The sequence below is a fragment of the Onychostoma macrolepis genome, chromosome 04, assembly GCF_012432095.1.
Source record: "Onychostoma macrolepis isolate SWU-2019 chromosome 04, ASM1243209v1, whole genome shotgun sequence".
In the NCBI taxonomy this organism is placed as follows: domain Eukaryota; kingdom Metazoa; phylum Chordata; class Actinopteri; order Cypriniformes; family Cyprinidae; genus Onychostoma; species Onychostoma macrolepis.
The window spans coordinates 33,279,374-33,298,759 of NC_081158.1; the positions used below are offsets into that span (position 1 = coordinate 33,279,374).

Below are 19,386 nucleotides of genomic sequence, written 5' to 3' on the forward strand. Positions count from 1 at the left end.
ATTTTCTCAATTTCTCGTTTTCATTAGTTTACTTGATACTAAAATGCTGCTAAAATATCTAAAAATTAAAATGTATATAGATATATTTCCAAAAATAAAATTAAAAAGCATAAAATGATAAATTAATGATATATTTAATTGAAATATATATAAAACATTTTTTTTTTTTTAAGTATCTCTGTGATTCAATTCAAATTTATTTGTATAGCGCTTTTTACGATACAATCGTTGCAAAGCAGCTTTACAGGAAATTAAGTTTCTACTATATATACATACGCACACATATATATATATATATATATATATATATATATATATATATACATACGCACACATATATATATATATATATATATATATATATATATACATACATACATACATACATACATACATACATACATACATACATACATACATATACACATACACACAGAAGAAACCCAATATATTTAAGTTATGACAGACTTAACTTGGTAATTATGTGTTGGCTGAGGGTTGGCATCCTCTGTGGTCCTCTGAGGTGTTGCCATCATCTCTTCTCAGGTGTTTGGTCATCTCGGATCTTTTTAAGGGTTGGATCCAGACTGACGCTTCAGTAATTCCTGTGGCAGAATCAGAGAAACAGATAGACATAATTAGCGTAGCTGCTGTTCTATTCAAGCAAAAATGATTTGTTCAACCCAATCTAAAGAATTATAATGTACATTTGATCAGATATAAATGCAGCACAAGATTATAAGATGCATTATGTGAATGCTTGGCTAAAGAGATGTGTCTTTAATCTAGATTTAAACAGAGAGAGTGTGTCTGAACCCCGAACGTTATCAGGAAGGCTATTCCAGAGTTTGGGTGCCAAATGTGAAAAAGCTCTACCTCCTTTAGTGGACTTTGCTATCCTAGGTACTACCAAAAGTTTTGCGACCTTAGGGAGCGGGTTGGATTGTAGCGCGGTAGAAGACTAGTTAGGTACTAGTGATATTACAATAAAGTTATATGAGCGATATATTAATCTCCCGACAAGAGTTAGTGCTGTTAGGGAACAAGTTTGTTCATTTTGAATTCTACACCCAACAAAGAAGTATTTGCAGAAACTAACCCTGTGTTTAAATCCTAAAGAAACCACGGCGCATGTGTTTCACAAGTTCATTGGTTTCGTTTGGCATTGCTCTTTAATCTCAAAGTGGTCGTTGAGATTAAAATTCCCAAAGCGACGTATAAGGTACATAAGCACTGAGTGAATGCCTGTGCTATTAGATTAGATGAGCATAGGGCATGCCTTTGTTTACATGCTTGCAAAGAAAAGTTTGCACAGTACTTCACTAGACTTCATTGTATCAGTTATTCTAAATGCAACAGCACTGTAATATTTTCCCAAGATTTCATCAATTCGAACATGCATCTTGCTTTGAAACTCGTACCAGGATGTTATAGGAGAAAATGCTCTCCGCAGAAAGTTGCACGTTTCTCCTGGGAGCTGATCTTTCCGCTGCTATTCTTAGAGTTGTCGCTTCAATCAGTCTATAAGAAGTGAACGAGAATTGCATTGCAAGAACACAATTCAGAACTATTGTTTCACACCATGTGCCAAATTCCTCAAATTCTATTTAAACCTGTAACAAGAACAACGTATTCTTGCTAAAAGCAGTTTATGGCAGGAGAAATGGATCACACATGTATGCAAACTGTCTCTCTTTCAGGGGTGCATGCATAAATGCCAAGAAACTGCATTAGAGAGACATCACCCAAAGAAAACGAGATCTTTTTGTGGAAAATGGACCCGCCGAATAAGGAGAGAAGGTCACCAGAGAATGGCCCCAGCTCGGCTCGGCCCTGTTGCTCAAGCCTCAAGGTAAATCTATTGACTTGAACACCTAAAGGAGCTTTATTCTCAATTGTCAAATTGTCGTGTTGATTGCTGAAGCAGAAGCTCTGGTATGTCTGCGAGCACGCAGGTCCATTGCTTTCCACATAACAGGCTTTGAAGGCCTCTGGCGCTGTGACGTCATTGAGTCCAAACAAGATTTAGCTTCAGTTTGTGGTGGAATCTTCTTCTGAAGAGCTGAGCACTGAGAACAGAGGGGGTTTTGAACCAGCGCTGCTGATGAGATGATTATGGCTAACGATGTAAATAATGAGAGAGTCATGCTCCGCAGTTCCTTTGTCATGAACACATGAGCGCGGCCACAGAAGATCCTTTCAGCTCTCTGTATAAGACACACAAGTCATGTGCACCAGTAGATGTAAGGTTATAATGTAAAAGTTTACTCAAGCTCAATTTTAAAACATACAATACTAATCACACACAAGCAGATTTTTCACAATTGTGGCAAACAAGTGAATAGGTCATGGAGGTATTTGGTGATCATATATATCACTTAATAAGCATTAACGGCACTTTGAGAGTCAAAACACATGTACAGGCAACACAACATTAATCCCTGTGGCACCTAATGATATATTGAGGTCTTATGAAGCGAAACGATCCCTCTGAACATTATTTACATTATTACCTGTAATCCAGAGCCTCAGGCAGACGGTTCGCGGTGATGTGCGGTTCATGAATGAATGATTCTTTTGATCCGGTTCTTTTTGGCGAACTAGTTGAACCAGTTCACCAAATCTGACTGAATCGTCTGAAAAGGTTCAGCACAGATCTACAACTTACTCAATCTAAACTCACTTTCAGACGCCTGACAGTCACTCTGACTGGAAGTGAGCCAATATTTGAACCAGTTCATTGAAAAGAATCAAACTTCCTTGTTTGCTTGGGGCTCTGGATTCCAGGTAATAATGTCGTAAATAACGTTAAGTTTCTTGCACAGACCAATCCATGTTTCATGTAGACTTGCCTCTCCTTCTTTGTAGTCAACATGAATTCAAAATCGACCTCGTTTACTTTATTTTTAATAATTGTTTGTTTTTTAAAAGGTACACATTTGTACCTTATTTAGTGCATATTAGTACCTTAAATTATTAATTGAATCAATTCTTGGCTAAAGTGCACACATTAGTACAAATTTTCCAGATTTTCTACTATTTTTATGTAGAAACACATTCAGTGTATATATATATATATATATATATATATGCACATGCAATTTTTCCCTATAGACTTACCTCTCTTTCTTGTTGTCAACATGATTTCAAAATCAGCCTTGTTTACTTTAATAATACACATTCCTTATTGTGAATAATTCATGTTATGCACGCTATTGCACTGGAAAAATGGTCTTTGTTATATCATTAAAATATAATAATTTTCTCTGCCTCTGAAACAACTTTGTTTTTCTATTTACTATAATGGATGCAGTTTTTTTTTCTCATTAAATATCCAGTTGAATCAAAATATGTCTTTAGCCACTCCATGTAATGGTTTAGAAACACTTTATGTAGTTGAGCCTTTAATTTAAAACACCACTGAACCATAATTTGCAGTTTGCTAATGCTAGATGATAGCAGGTGGAAGTACACTGTTGTTTTCATTGCATACACTCCACACGACCGCAGTTTTAGTGGCGTTTTTGTTTTGAGTGCAGTGATTGCTTGACTTTTTCCCATTATGATGACATGTTTGTTATACAGATAATTGCATATATAAACACTATTCTGTACCATTTTGCATCAAACTATAGCAAAGAGATATGATGAGCGATGGCAGAAGTCCAAGAGCGCATTCTGAAAGTTGCTCTCTAGGCTATCGATGGGTTAAATGTTATGCTTTTAAAGAGCATAACAGCAATAGCAGAAGATGTTATCAGCTGACTTGTTAGGAGTATCGAACCTCCAACCCTCTGGGTTTTAACACCAGAATGACTTGCGAATGTTTCTGTATTCAGAAAGAGCTCTTGAGTTCTCAGATGAGCTACACAGGAAAAAATTATTCATTGAATTTACTAAAAAAAAAACTGAAGGTAAGTGGTTGCAATAAGTTTACTTTAGCTACATTTAAATAAACAAATTTGGTTGAAAGTTAGTCAACTAAATTTGTTTATTTAAATGTAGCTCAAATAAATTGATTGCAACCACTACAAAAAAAGTAGTAAATTCAATGAATCTTTTTTTTTTTTTTTTTGGGCTCAGTACTTAATCAGTGACATAAAAGGCTTTTCTACACATAGGGCACATGCAGATGAGATCCGAATTTAGGACTTGTTGTTTCTTGGGATTAAATTTGCATGAGACAACAGTGTTAAAGCTGCTTAGAATCAGATTATTTCGCACAGCTAACGAGAGGAGCGAGCACAATGAAAAGGCCATTTCTAAGAAAAAAGACCACGCAGAGGTGCGGTAAATTACATCTTAGATGTGTCCTGATCATAATCCTCCAATAAACCTTTACGGAGGCCTGTTCTGATTTCCAAATTCTTTGCTTTAGCCCAAGGTCTGATTTTAGAAATGATCTGCATGCTTCAGGAGCACAGGCTAATCTGATGAATGAAGGTATTGTAATTGCACTCATAGAGACTCTTTTGGTAAAGCTGATTAGTGTTTCCAGTGGTGTTATAGCTCTACAAGTTTTTCTCCCAATAACACAAAAATAAGACATTTTGTCACATCCAGCAAAAAACAACAACAACTTGGACCACATTCAAAGCTCTGGGGATTAGTTCATTTAGTTACAGTTAATTTATGATCCTTACCAACACCAAATATTTATGAATTATGGTATTGCTTGGTCTAAAGAAAGGGCTTTAAGAAGTTTTATCTGATCTCTGTAAGTCACTACAGCCATGGAAAAAAAAATACATAAATAAATAAAACGGGAAATATCAAGGGAATTAAAAAATTTTTTTTTGATATCCAGACATGGAAAAAAAAAGTTTGACATGGACTTTTTTTCAGGATTCTTTGATGAATAGAAAGTTCAAAAGAACAGAATTTATTTGAAATAGAATATTTCTAATATTTATGAACGTTTTTACTATACTTTTGATAAATTTAATGCATATTTGCTGAATAAAAGCATTAATTTCTATTAAAACACACACATCCCAAACATTTGAATGGTAGTATATCATGGTTTCTGCATAAATATAAGCACTATATAAATGCATCATTCATTCAGATATGAAACGACACAACTGCTTTCAACATTTTTTTAGAGTAGAATAGAATAGAAAGTGTTTCCTGAGCAGCAAATCAGCATATTAGAATGATTTCTGAAGGATCGTGTGACACTGAAGACTGGAGTAATGATGCTGAACACTCACATATTCACATTGAAAACAGTTATTTTAAATTGTAATAATATTTCTGTTTTTACTGTGTTTTTGAGCTCACTACTGCAGCCTTGGTGAGCAGAGAAGATTAAAAACCTTTCAAAACTATAATGTTTCCAAACTTCTGTCAAGTACTGTACATTCTGTGCTGCTCGTTTGCCATTCGTCAGCGGACAGGTGATTGTCAGCGTTCACCTTTCAGCTGTGTTTCTATTCCGAGCGTCCCGTCGTGGCATGCCTGAAACGTCCAGTGTGCTTCACACACTCCCTCTCTTTGTTTTATCCTTCTTTAAGACATTAGTTCTTTAGATACTGCTTTCTTCACTCAGCGTTAGAAACCTCCCAAATCCCAGCATGCTCTGCGCTATCCCCTAAAGTAAGCATAAATCTTTCAGAAATGTGAGTGCTCGAGTCCCAGCCGAAGAACACAATCCATTATGACGCAGGGTTGCGTGACCCAGAACAAAGTTGCGATAACTTGGTTAAGTGAAAGACGCAGACTGTAAACACTTTTGTGAGCACAGCGTTTGTGAGAAGAACAGCCTCGGCTAATTGATTGATCGATTTTAGAAGTTAGAAAAGACATCTTTAGATTTGTCAAATGATTACTTTGGACTGAAATGAATCAAACGTGTCAGTTCACTGAAGCTGTGATTGTCTGGGTTGATTTTTTTTTTTTTTTGCTTTGAGCATCTACAGGTGATGGAAAAAGTTTGGGGTCGGTAAGATTTGTTAATGTTTTTGAAGTCTATTTATACACAGGCTGCATATATTTGATCAAAAATACAGTAAAAATTGTGAAATCTTTTACAATTTTAAAATAACTGTTTCCTATGTGAATATATTTTCAAATGTAATTTATTCCTGAGATGTGAAGCTGAATTTTCAGCATCATTACTCCAGTCTTCAGTGTCACATCATCCTTTAGAAATCATTCTAATATGCTGATTTGCTGCCCAAGAAACATTACATTACATTACATTATATTATATTATATTATATTATATCAGTGTTGAAAACAGTTGTACCACTTCATATTTCTGCAGAAACCATTTGGGATGTGTGTGTTTTAATAGAAAGTAGGGCTGCAACAACGAATCGATTAAATCGATAAAAATCGATTACTAAAAGCGTTGGCAACGAATTTCATAATCGATTCGTTGTGTCGCGCGACGCGGAGACGTTTGATTATTAAAAAAAAAAAAACTTTAGTTGAGCGCGGAGCGGAGTGAACACACTCGGTCTCTCTCGCGCACGGATGCTAGCAGAGTTTGGCGCCTCATAAATAAAAAAAAAAGTAAAAAAAAAAAAAAAAAAAAAAAAACGAGCGGAGGTAGAGGAAAGATACATGGCGGAGGCAGAGAAATCCGTGCGACCCAAGTCATCCAAGGTGTGGGAGCAGGGGCGGCGTTTGCGTATGGCAGAGTATGGCAGTTGCCATACCCTAGCCCAGTCAGGTGCTGTGAAAAATTATCCAAACTTGAGTCGCTTATAATTCGTTTTTATTATTTTAAATCAGAGAGTTTTAAAAATAGTAAACCAATTATAAGCATTAAAATAACTTGTCAGTAAAACTTCGTAACGCCATTGGATCATCGAGCTCTCAGCGAGACCTCGTAACTTCACCCGCCTCCGTTCAGATTGAAGATGAGATCTCTGCTTTTTCGCAATGCAAGGGTGAATAAATAATTGGTGTTTGAATAGTACAGCGTTTTCTTTACTCAAACACTATGTCAGTAAAGGATAATGTTTTTGTGTGTTTGAAGAGTGGAGAAGAATTAGTTATTTGCTGTCTATATACGTTTTAAATATCCTGTGCATTATGTGCATAAGCGCTTAATTTGAGATTTTGGCCAAGTGTATTAAACAACAAGAAAAAACTAAGCGCCCATATAGCTACAATCAAAGTTATATAACCTGTAAAAGTTGATGAAAGCATAATGCACTTAATGCACTTATGCACTGCATAACAGTTACAGCCGTTCTAACGACAGACAAAACACTCCATCTCCGTCATTCTCTGGTCAAAAACATTATTAACTCCATTTGAGCTTGATTTTCATATAATGTTAAGTGCAGGTGTCTGATACAATACCAACGCTAACGACGCAGTGTTGTTAAATTATTTAATTTTTGCACTCCCAGATGTAAAGCATACATGTGTATGTTTTTTGTGTTAGTCCATTTTTATTTTATTTTATTATTATTATAACAGCTCAGGGATGTTCAAGGAGCAACATGTTTGTGCACTTTCTAAAGATTTTAGTTCTGTTTTTGAATAAAGGGTTGGAAATGAATGTTTTTTTTTTTTAATCCGATTCATCGATTAATCGAAAAAATAATCGACAGATTAATCGATTATTAAAATAATCGTTAGTTGCAGCCCTAATAGAAAGTAATGGTTTTATTCAGAAAATATGCATTAAAATGTTCAAAAGTGACAGTTTGTATGTATATATAAGCGTAGCATCCCTGAATTTTTAAAGTTATCATTAGAATATTAATACATAATTGTATATTATTTACAATTTTGTTGTATTATAAATAATCATTAATATTATTATTTATAATTTTGGTAACACTTTACAATACGGGTGCACAAATATGCATTAAATAATGCTTAACTAATGCACAGATAATCACGAGTTAATGTATAACTCATGATGAACTAAACCATTTATTAATGATTACTGCATCAGCAACTAATGAACATTCGATATGATTCAAAGATTAAGTTATCAATGAATTGTTATCAGTTAAATGCGTCATAATATATTAACTACCTAATAACTTATTTTATTAACTAATGAAGTAAATTCATATGTTAATTACCACATTGGGTCGAAGCCATGCCTTTAAACTTCCAGTTGTCTGCTTTAATTAATCATTAGCTAATGATTTGCTAAAGTATCATTATGTTATGACTTTACTTTTTGAGGCACATGACTATTAACTAATTAAGTAATATGTCATTGTGGTTATAGATTTTGAATTAGTTAGTTAGTCATGTGCCTCAACAAGTAAAGTATGTTAAAGCGGATGTTAAAGTGATTCAGCTCTTCTTTTTTTTTCCCCCTGTCTTTGTACACATGGAAAATTCAAGTGTGGGTTGAAAGACAACTGTATAGCTGACGATTTGATCATCAAAGGCCTCTCGTCTCGTCTCTTCTGGCCTGGGCTCTTCTCTTTTTGCTTCTTCTCCACCTTTCTGTTGATTATTAATTTGGATGCAGGGAGTGTGCATATGTGCGGGAAACCCCACAAGAGTGAAGATGCACCGCTGTGCTGAGGTGAAACCTCGGCGAATGCTGATGATTTTGGCCCAGAAACCCCAGCAACAGACGATAAAAGTGTTTCATCATCAAAAGCAGCGACTCATTTTTGTCGTTGTTTTGCTCATATGGAGGCTTAAGTCAGTGTGGTTGAATGCAGTAGCTTCGCTCAAGAGCGTGACATAAGCTCCCCTAATCCGCTTTTTGTCCCCACTACCCATAATGCAATGCAGTTGGAGAAATGCATCCCCCCTCCATCTCTCCATCTCTACTCCAGTTCTCTTATCCCCTACAATTTTAAATGCATATTAATGAAGAGTTGCTTCCATGTCCAAAAATAGGTTAATGAAGGAGAGTGCGAGTTGTGCATGCACTGCTGAATAAAACCTCTCTCTTTCTGTGTCTCGTTACAGATGTTCCTCGTGGCCTTGTCCTTTGCCTACTTCGCCAAGGCATTATCCGGGAGCTATATGAAAAGCACAATAACTCAGCTGGAAAGACGCTTCGACATCCCCAGTTACTTAATAGGTGTCATTGATGGCAGCTTTGAGATAGGTAAGAACCGGATCTTCATGCGTCAGCAGACCTTTCACTGCGTTTCGATCCCATCACCTCCACCAACTAGTTGCTAAGGCTCTCGTCTATCTGCAAAAAAATACTGAGACGCGCCATGTGTGCTGCAATGTACGCCTGTCATTGTCTGCAGTGCAGTCGTCCCAAAGAGCGGACAGTTACACAACTGCAAACGCGTTAAACAAGTCACAACTGCAGTGTAAAGCGCTCGTCTTCACACATGCAAATTGCATTTTTACGTTTACACATGCATAAATCATTACATTGCAATGAAAGGCTTTACTTTGATATATAGCGTGGTCCCAAAGAAAATATGGTATTACCAGGGTACTTGTTTGCATCACAGTCGAAATCTTCGATTCTTTGATGCATAGAAAGCTCAAAAGAACAGCATTTATTTGAAATAGATCTTTATAAATGACAAATGTCTTTACTGTCACTTTTGGTCCGTTTAATGCATCCTTGCTGAATAAAGTACAAATATTTATAGAATAAATATAAATATAACATTTACTAAATAAATTAAATATATTAATCTATTTAATGCATTTTTGCGGAATAAAATTAAATATTTTATATTATAATATTTATAATATAGAAATATTTAGGAAATATATATAAATACAATATTCACAAAATAAACAAAATATTAATATTAATCTATTCAATGCATTTTGCTGAATAAAATTAATATAATAAATGTAAATATAATATTTACAGAAAGTAAAATATAAATATTGATCTATTTGTTGCTTTCTTGCTGAACAAAATTACAAATATTTAGAAAATGCATATTTAGAAAATAAATAAATAATCTATTCAATTCATTCTTGCTGAATAAAATTACAAATATTTAGAAAATAAATCTAAAATTTACAAAATAAATAAAATATAAATATTAATCTATTCAATGCATTCTTGCTGAATAAAATTACACATTTATATAAAAATAATATTTACAAAATAAAATTTTGATATTAATCTGTTATTTAATAATATTGCATAATTAATTTGTTACATATTACTATTAACATATATTATATTATATTATTATTAATTATTATAAAGAGTATCCCAAAATCTTAATCACTTAATGTTTTGACCTTTTCAGGTATGCAGGGATTATATAATTTTTATGTTGTCAAGGGATGCCTTAAAGCAGCCATAAAAAGATTGTTTTAATAAAAGTTTTATTCCAACAAGCTTCAAAAGTGACTCAGCTCTTTATTCATCTTTGTGCATGTAAAATCATAATCTAGAGTAGTGAAAGCAAGGCTAAACCCTGCTCGCACTGCTGCAGCCGCCGCTCACGTGGCCCTAGCAACCAGTGTTTCCATAGAAGCGGGAAAGGGCGTGAAGCCTCGCAGAGATCATGTGTCAGAGTTAGCATCACTGTCTCGCTGCCTTGCATCCCCATTATCTGGAAGTGCTAGAAACAAGCCGAACAAAGGCTGCTGTGTGTCATTGTGCGTGTTTTGTAAATGTTTGGGTGAGTTGTTTCTTTTTGGTTAGATTGACCTCCTCACAAACTGAGCCATGGTCTAAATGTCTGAGAATTCCTGTTCCCATTAAAGCTGTGAAATGTCCTGAACAGAACTGTGCTATAATCGTCCTCACAAAGACCTCCGTTCATGGAACCGTGAAACTCAGAATCCAAATAAATCTGCCAATAAATGTTCCTCACAGACAAAGAGGTCAATCATGTAGAAATCAGTTGGGAACCGTCATGTTCGGAGAGTTTGTGGAGAGGATACGTGCGTTCACGGGTCATCATAATGGGGTTTTATTGCCTGATAATATGAGCTCCAGTACCAAATAATATGCACTCAAAATTGCTTTTATTTCACACTTGTTCACCTATTAAAGGAACATTTGCTGAGAATTCACTTATAGATGAGTTTGTTTCTTCATCAGATTTGGAGAAATGTAGCATTGCATCACTTGCTCAGCAATGGATCCTCTGCAGTGAATGGGTGCCGTCAGAATGAGAGTCCAAACAGCTGATAAAAACATCACAATAATCCACACCACTCCAGCAATTAACATCTTGTGAACCATTAAGACCTTTTTAACTTCAAACCGTCACTTCTGGTCAAGTCCATAATCCCCATAACGCTTCCTCCAGTGAAAAAAGTCCATCTCCTGTTGTCTCTCACATCGAAATCTACTCTCACATTTATTTAGAACTGTTTTGGCTTGTAAACGGAGCTTGATCTGTGCAGATTTCTCTCCTGATACAGACAAGACCACTTTTTCACTGGAGAAAGCAATATTGGATAATGGATTTGTTTCTTACAAACACGCAGCTTTTGGTTTCACAAGATGTTAACTGATGGACAGGAGTGGTGTGGATTACTTGTGATGTTTTTATCACCTGTTTGGACTCTCATTCTGACGGCACCCATTCACTGCAGAGGATCTATTGCTGAACAAGTGATGGAATGCGACATTCCTCCAAATCTGTTCCGATTAAACAACCAGAAACATCTACATCTTGGGTGACCTGAGGGTGACTGAATTTTCAGCAAATTAATTTTTTGGGGGGGCGAACTTTTCCTTTTAATATCCATTTTTGGAAACTGATAATGTATACAACCCTTCAGTGGATTATTAAACTTTAGGTGTGATCACGTCTTCTGTTAAGAGATGATCTCAAAATGACCAAATAATCAATATATCAGTAATAGATTAAAGCTAAAAATGTCCTTAAAAGCCTTTGTACAGTAACATAAATATGTGAAGATTGTGGTCTATATAGTGACCTTGTAATCAGCCTCATATGCTTGCATTAAAGTGATATTTGTACATTTTGTCTTCATTCACACACCATCATGTTGTTCCAAACCTGTGTGAGTTTCTTCTCTTAAACACAAAAGAAGATATTCTGAAGAATGTTGGTAACCAAACAGCTGACGGTAGCCACTGACTTCCATAGTATTTTATTCTATACTATAGAAGTCAATGGCTACCGTCAACTCCAACATTCTTCAAAATATCTTCTTTTGTGTTCCATGAAACTCATACAGGTTTGGAACAACATGATGATGATGACGACAGAATTTTCATTTTTGGGTGAACTGTCACTTTAAGGTTAGTTGCTTACTTACTTAAGTTCATGCTTTTTTTATTTGGATTTTCTGAGAAATAATTTAATTAACGAAGCATGTTCAGCTCAGTTGCAGTGTCCACATCTTTAAATGTTTGTCCAAAACGTTTTTCCCGTTCTCTGCTTCTAGGTAACTTGTTAGTGATCGCCTTCGTGAGTTACTTTGGTGCCAAACTTCACCGTCCGAAGATCATCGCCATCGGCTGCCTGTTGATGTCACTTGGGACTTTTCTAATTGCCTTGCCGCATTTTATAATCGGACGGTAAGCCAAAGTTTCATCCGTAAGTGAAAATGTGCGTGATGTCAGCAGGGTGAGCTGTTTTAAAGGGTCACATGGATCCAGTTTAATCTAGTTAAAGCCCACGAATGCCATCGAGTCATGTTTAGTGCGTGTCTGCGGTCAGACGCTGTGTGCCGTTTCGTTATCAGATGTGTTTCTTGGCATCGTAAAGCTGCTGCATCAAGGAAACATTTTTAGCTGATATACAGAACAAACAGAATTTTGCATGACCTCTCTCTGCTCATTCAAATTTGACTTCATCCTTGTAAATCGACATGCAGTATCAACCTTGAAAGTGTGCCAGGTTTTCAGTTTTACATGCCGCTCTTCGAAGGCACGACAGCTCGGATGTGTTTAGAGAGACTCGAGTGCAATTTCCGTGATGGATTGACATGCTGTATTTTATATGTTAATGTTTTGTATGTAGGCCATGTTTTTGAAGTACATTATTTATAGAAATGATGCATTCTATATTGCATCCTGTTTTTACGGCAGCGGCATGTTCACAATGTGTCATTTATTTTCAGTTGACCTGTGGATTTGCTTCACAGTGTCTGATGTAGGTTGTAATGTACAGCTGATCCACCTTAGACAAATTAGTTTGACTGGATAATTTTTTCTTGTAATCAACAGTATTACTTGAATTATTATTAGATTTTTATTAAAACTTTTTATTATTTAATTATCATTATCATGCATTTTTTGCATCTTTATTATTGAGAATGAATATATATACACTTTTTAATTATTATGATGAATCTTTCCCATCTTTATTATTGTTTACAAAATAATATATATTTTTATTATTTAATATAATCATTATGATGCATGTTTTCTTTTTAATTGTGTATATATAAATAATTTTATATGAAATAATATAATTTTATATATATATATATATACACTGTGTATATAAAATATTTGTAATTATTACAATATTTTTCTGTCCTTATTATTGTTGACAATATAAAAAATACTATTTGTATTATCAGCTATTTTGTAATTATCATTATTAATGATGCATCTTTTTCAAAATCATTATTTATTCTGATCTAAATATGTATTTTGTGTCATGTGACATGGTTTCTGATTTCTGCTGCCGACTTGTTGATGTTTTATATGCAGCTACAAGTTTGAAACATCGATTCGATCGTCAGTGAACTCGAGCAGTAACCTCTCTCCATGTCCAGTGAGTTCTGGCGTTCCGGCCACAGCTCCCAGCACTACTGCAGGACCGAGCTCAGGTACAGAACCGACTACGGCTTGGTAGATTGGAGTCTTGCTGGTTAAACTAGTTCTAAAACCTGAGGGGGACTAACATACGCTGGGCCTCACATGATTTAATATAGTCTTGCTTGTTTATGTTATGCTAATGCATCATATTTGCTGAATGAAATCCAATATTTGTTTCTTACTAATTTTGGAGTGCTGGTTCCAAAAATACTGCCTGTTTTGCTCGAGCATGACACACTTTTACAAAATCTGTGCATTTTGTATTCTTTTTGTATTCTGTATTGCTTTTGAAGTCTTGTATTATCCTTTAATTAATTACCAGAAAAACTGCCATAAAGACATGATTTCTGTCGTCTTCTGAGCCAGGTTATAACTATTTGTTCAATTCTCAGCTGATTTTCATATGTAGGACATTATTTGATGCCTAATCCTGATTTCAAGGTTAGAATTAATGACGGAAGAAAACGCAAACACGACCCTGATGTTTTCTGCTACATCTGTGGGTGTTTTACAACAGATACTGACAGAAAAAGTAGACTTTGTGTGAAAAGTGAATTTTGTAAAGTTCATTGACATTGAATTTAGTATTTCAACACATTTTTTCAACAAGTTAAATGATGCATTTTGAATACTTTTTGTCATTAAAAAAACACAGAACTTGACATTTGAGTGCTTTTGTTGTATAATAAGAAAAATCCTCATTCTTATTTAAAAAAAAAAAAAATACACGATTGAAGTTTGAGTTTTTTAAATTTATTTTTATTTTTTTTATTCAGCATCACCAAATTAGCTAATATTAGGCCATTTTTTTCCCAAGATGCACGGCTGTGCAATAATCTGTCCTCGCTTGTTTATCCGGTCTCATTTTATTTGGTATAATTGTCGTGTCAGTTCCTTGAAATGCCTGTCTTTTTCAACCCTTCTCACCATCTCTTCCCTCTTTCTCAGGTTGCGAACACGAGTCCAGGTTGTCCATGTGGATCTATGTTTTCCTAGGGAATATCTTGCGAGGAATCGGCGAGACCCCAGTGCAGCCTTTGGGAATCTCATACATCGATGATCACGCTCTGGAGGAGAACGCAGCCTTCTACATCGGTACATCTACACGTTTGTTCATGCATATACGATTGGAGTGAATATAGGACAGATATGCATTTGCTGCTTCATCGATTACCATGCATTCAGAGAGAATCCCAGGCTGTTTTGCCCTTTAACGGCTTCCTGGTATTAATTGTTTTTCCTAGAGAGCATTGTCTTTCTTGGTAAACAGCCCAGACTAATTGATTCATGCCGTCTGCATTAGGATGCGTCCAGACGATATCAGTCATCGGCCCGGTGTTTGGCTACCTGCTGGGGTCCGTCTGTGCCAAGATATACGTGGATATTGGATTTGTCAACATGGGTGAGTGAAACAGTGATGCACTATTTCCTAAAGGAGTCATTGAGTTAATTTGCAACTGGATGAATTGAATGCCTTGAATATTGTGCCGTACGTCTCTGGAAATGTACAAGTCAAGGTTTTCTTAAATATAAAGAGCAAAAAATAATAGAAAATGCTTCTATTCTGTTTTCATGGGTTTTGGCTCATCTAGACTGGACTAGTGAATCTCAAACGCCTAAAAGGTTTTTAAAGATGTAATTCGCTGTGAAATCAAGAGGAAATCTGGAGGAAATCCAGATTATTCATATTAGTCTTATTCTGTTTGTATATCAAACAAAAGCGGGAGGAAATAAGAAACTTTGTTGTTTCTTGTTTGAAAGCCGCGGAGGCTGTTTATGTTGGATCTGAGTGCGTTTTTGGCATCCGAGCGCGCTCTTTATTTGACTCGGGACGATGTAAAGGGTCATAAATGTTAAGCTGCGATTTATCCAACAGCTGTTTTGGATGAGATGTGCCTGTGAAATGAGACTGAGAGGTTAAAGGGGGCATCGGCTGAAACATGTAATATGCTTAAATTGCATGATGTTAATATTAGATATGTGCCTGTGTATTTGGAAGGTTCAGAAATCAGTGATTTGTGAAGCTGATTCCTTCCAGAACGTTTTTTGGCATTGGCAAAGTTTATATATGTGAAATAATGCGTGTTGGAGACACGGGCCGTTTCTTCGTGGATAATATAGCGTTACGCCCTGAAGTCAAGACATTTGGCAGTATAGTTAAACTGTGAGATATTGTATAGTAAATATTCAGCCAATAAAAACTATATCACATACCTTAATATCAAATGTTTTGGCTTTAATTTTATTTAATGGACAATAAAACAAAGTCCAGACTTCAACATCTGCATCATAAGCATAAATCCTTGCAGGAATATTGTTTCTATAGAGATTTCTACATTTAATGATACTAAAGATTGCATAAATAAGATTTTTGAATACATTTTAGAAAGAGGTCTCTTATGCTCAGGGAGGCTGTGGGTTTTTTTTTTTTTTTAATCAAAAATAGAGTCAAAAAATGGTAAATATTATTGCAATTTAAAATAGCTGTTTTCTATGTGAATATATTGTAAACTTTAATTTATTTCTGTGTTCAAAGCTGAATTTTCAGCATCATTACTCCAGTCTTCAGTGTCACATGACCCTTCAGAAATCATTCTGATATGCTGATTTTCTGCTCAAGAAACATTTATTAAAAAACATTGAAAACATTGTTTTTGCTGTTTAATATTTTGTGTAAATTGCCATTCAAAAAATTGGGGTAAGAAAGCTTAAAAAAGAAAGAAATTAATAGTTTTATTCAGCAAGGATGCATTGATCAGAGGTGACAGTAAAGATGTTTATAATCTTAGAAATGTATTTGAAATGGAAATCTTTTGTATGTCAAATAAATGCTTTTGATTTCTGTTCATCAAAGAATTCCACAAAAATATTAAGCAGCAAAAACTGTTTTTAACATTGATAATAAGAACCATTATTAATAATTGAGTACTAATAATAATTGAGCCACAAATGGTGAGTTTATAAGAGAATTTAAAAAGATTTTGTGATTATTATTGATATGACTTTACTGCAGAAAATCTGTTTAAAATGCCCCAAAAAAGATTTTTTTTTAAATTAAGTTGAAAAATGAACATTTACTCACCCTCATGTTGTTTTTATTATGTGTTTTTTGTTTTATTTGCTTCAGTAAAACACCAAGATGGGTTGTTTGGCAGAATGTCAAAGAAGTTTTTAATTTGTATTTATTTATTTATTTTTTTAAAAAGCTCTGAAAATCTAATTCACATTTGGGTTGATCCATTGACATCAAACTTCATTCTGCCACCCAGTCATGACATGTTTACAGATGTGGCTGGACCATTAAATTTCAGTCTTTTCCACATAAAGATACAGTACGACATCAGGTGACTCGCATTATATAGTGCAGTGGTCGTATAGAGCACTTTCATGCTGCTTTTTTTTAATTTTGATGCATAATTCACCATTTTTTGTATGGGGAAAAAAAGCAGTATGAGCATTCCGCTGAACCTCTCGTTTTGCGTTTCAGGATTAAACGTGGCAAAAAATGCGTTTGATTGATCCATTCCGTGTTTATGTGAAATGCTACAAAGGTTTCGATCTCCTGGCAACATGGAGGCTGTCTGAGCGTACATGATGAGCTGAGAGCGTGCAGAGACAGCGCGAGACATCCAAGACTGTCTGTGGATCACAGTCTGCGTCTGCCTCAGCTGTCTGCCTGGCCCAAATATTCAGAACATGTGACAAGCTGCAGCGAGCCTCGTAGCGTCTGTATTCTCACTGTTGACATATGCATGTGTGTGTGCTTCTCACAGAGAGCATTAGCATCACCCCGGGAGATGCACGCTGGGTAGGCGCCTGGTGGCTGGGATACCTTATTGCAGGATTCATCACCCTGCTCTCGGCGGTGCCGTTTTGGTTCTTGCCCAAGTCTTTGCCCCTGCCAGAGAGACGGCTTGCCAAGTATTCTCCAGAGCAGACCAGCTTCATCAAAGACTCGCCCCTGCTGGAGCACAAGTACCAGGCAGACGAGCCAACCAACTTCCTAGAAATGGCCAAAGGTAAATCACCTAGAATTCACAGAAAAATTCACCATCGAAAATATCACAAGGCTGCACTGCGTATTTGGACATTGACGACCCATATAAAGTGCTGGAATGTCATTGCATTAATTATCAAAAACATAAATATCAAACCAATTGTATCATATTTGATAGGCAAATTTCTAAGGCCTCTAAATGATCTAACTTCTGCTGAAAAACCTGTAGTACTCTATCTGCTGCATGCCTTCTATACTTTTTTTTTTTTTAGCAAGTAAAAGTCATTTTAGTATAATTGTACAAATGTCCACCTTCGGCTTGTGCTTCACGTTTTTATGAAGTAAACGTAAGAGTAACTTTAGTAATATTTCAATTTAAACACTTACTGGACTGAAGCGGCTCGGCTTTTCTTGATTGAATCATTTTGTAGAAAAATCAGTGCGTCTCAAATCAGATCATCAGGATCTTTTGAGGAGCGTTTGTTCACATCTTCACAATCATCATTGGATTGCATTGCATTATATGTTTGGATCATTCCAATCTCATCTTACTAAGATGTATTATTGGAGATATAGAGTGACCACTGATATTTATAGCATTTTATGGTATCTGCTATGCTGTTATAAAGATCTCATTGATCAGAATTTCATCACTTTTTGTCCATAAATCTGCACCAATTCACACATTTTTGCTCAGTTTGGGCCTTTGAATGAAACTGAGCAGTTTTTTCCTCCATATTCTCACTATATCAGACTATATGAGCCATAAAAGCCTGATGGATCAAAAAACACATTTTGTCTTTTGTTTTTTCACTTTGTCTAAAGGTTCCATAAACACTTTAACCATTTAAAAAAAATATATATATATATATATATATATATATATATTCCATATCAGGCTTTACAGGGTTAAAGAAAGCATTGGCAAGCTTTTCAGTCAAAAGTGTTGCTTGCATAATTTCAAATGACAAAACAATAGAATTACTTTTCTAAATGAGAACAATGTGGCGTTTAGAAAACGCCATATCTATACATCACTAGAACACAATTATGAATTTGAATATTTCATACATCCACTAAAATTCAAGTTAGTTCTTAGAAGGTTTGTGAGTCATTTGTTTGCTATTTTGTATTTAATGCAATGACGTTGATTCATTGGAGCATGTATGCTGTCGATTGGCAAACAAACTGCGACTATTTGCATCATTCTTAAACAAACATTTTGTGTTCATGTTTTTCAGACTTTTTGCCAACGCTGAGATCCCTTTTGGGGAACCCAGTCTACTTCTTGTATCTCTGCGTCACCATCATCCAGTTCAACTCTTTGATCGGGATGGTGACATACAAGCCAAAATACATCGAGCAACATTACGGACAGTCAGCGTCCAAAGCCAACTTCTTAATGGGTATGTCATCTTCCTCTAAACACACGGATATATTACAGTTCACAGTGCAGCTGTGACCTTAGAGCTACATGTTTTGATAGTATCTTATTAATGCGTGTTAAATATCAATCTATGGTTCTGATATCAAATCTAAAGGTTTTTATAGCTCGGTTAAATCACAGTATGATATGGCCGATTATTGCATATGAAAGAAAACTAAATCCAAAAATAATATCAGCACAACGTATGCAGACACCAGAGAAACGGGAAACGGCATTAGCGTTTGAAAATCAGACGGAGGGAAAACAAATAGACCC

The 19,386-nt window shown here is 35.4% G+C and overlaps 1 protein-coding gene across 3 annotated transcripts in view; it reads left to right on the plus strand.

Moving 5' to 3' along the window:
• The window catches only part of slco1c1 (solute carrier organic anion transporter family, member 1C1), a 36,135-nt gene that overhangs the window by 2,734 nt on the left and 14,015 nt on the right, over positions 1 to 19,386 (plus strand). For all 3 annotated transcript variants that reach the window (XM_058772080.1, XM_058772083.1, XM_058772081.1), the window contains exons 2-9: positions 1,701 to 1,852; positions 8,908 to 9,049; positions 12,304 to 12,436; positions 13,580 to 13,698; positions 14,636 to 14,782; positions 14,991 to 15,089; positions 17,461 to 17,706; positions 18,926 to 19,090. In XM_058772080.1, coding sequence (XP_058628063.1) covers positions 1,715 to 1,852; positions 8,908 to 9,049; positions 12,304 to 12,436; positions 13,580 to 13,698; positions 14,636 to 14,782; positions 14,991 to 15,089; positions 17,461 to 17,706; positions 18,926 to 19,090 — 1,189 coding nt within the window. In that variant the 5' untranslated portion in view covers positions 1,701 to 1,714. The remainder of the gene's footprint in view (positions 1 to 1,700; positions 1,853 to 8,907; positions 9,050 to 12,303; positions 12,437 to 13,579; positions 13,699 to 14,635; positions 14,783 to 14,990; positions 15,090 to 17,460; positions 17,707 to 18,925; positions 19,091 to 19,386) is intronic.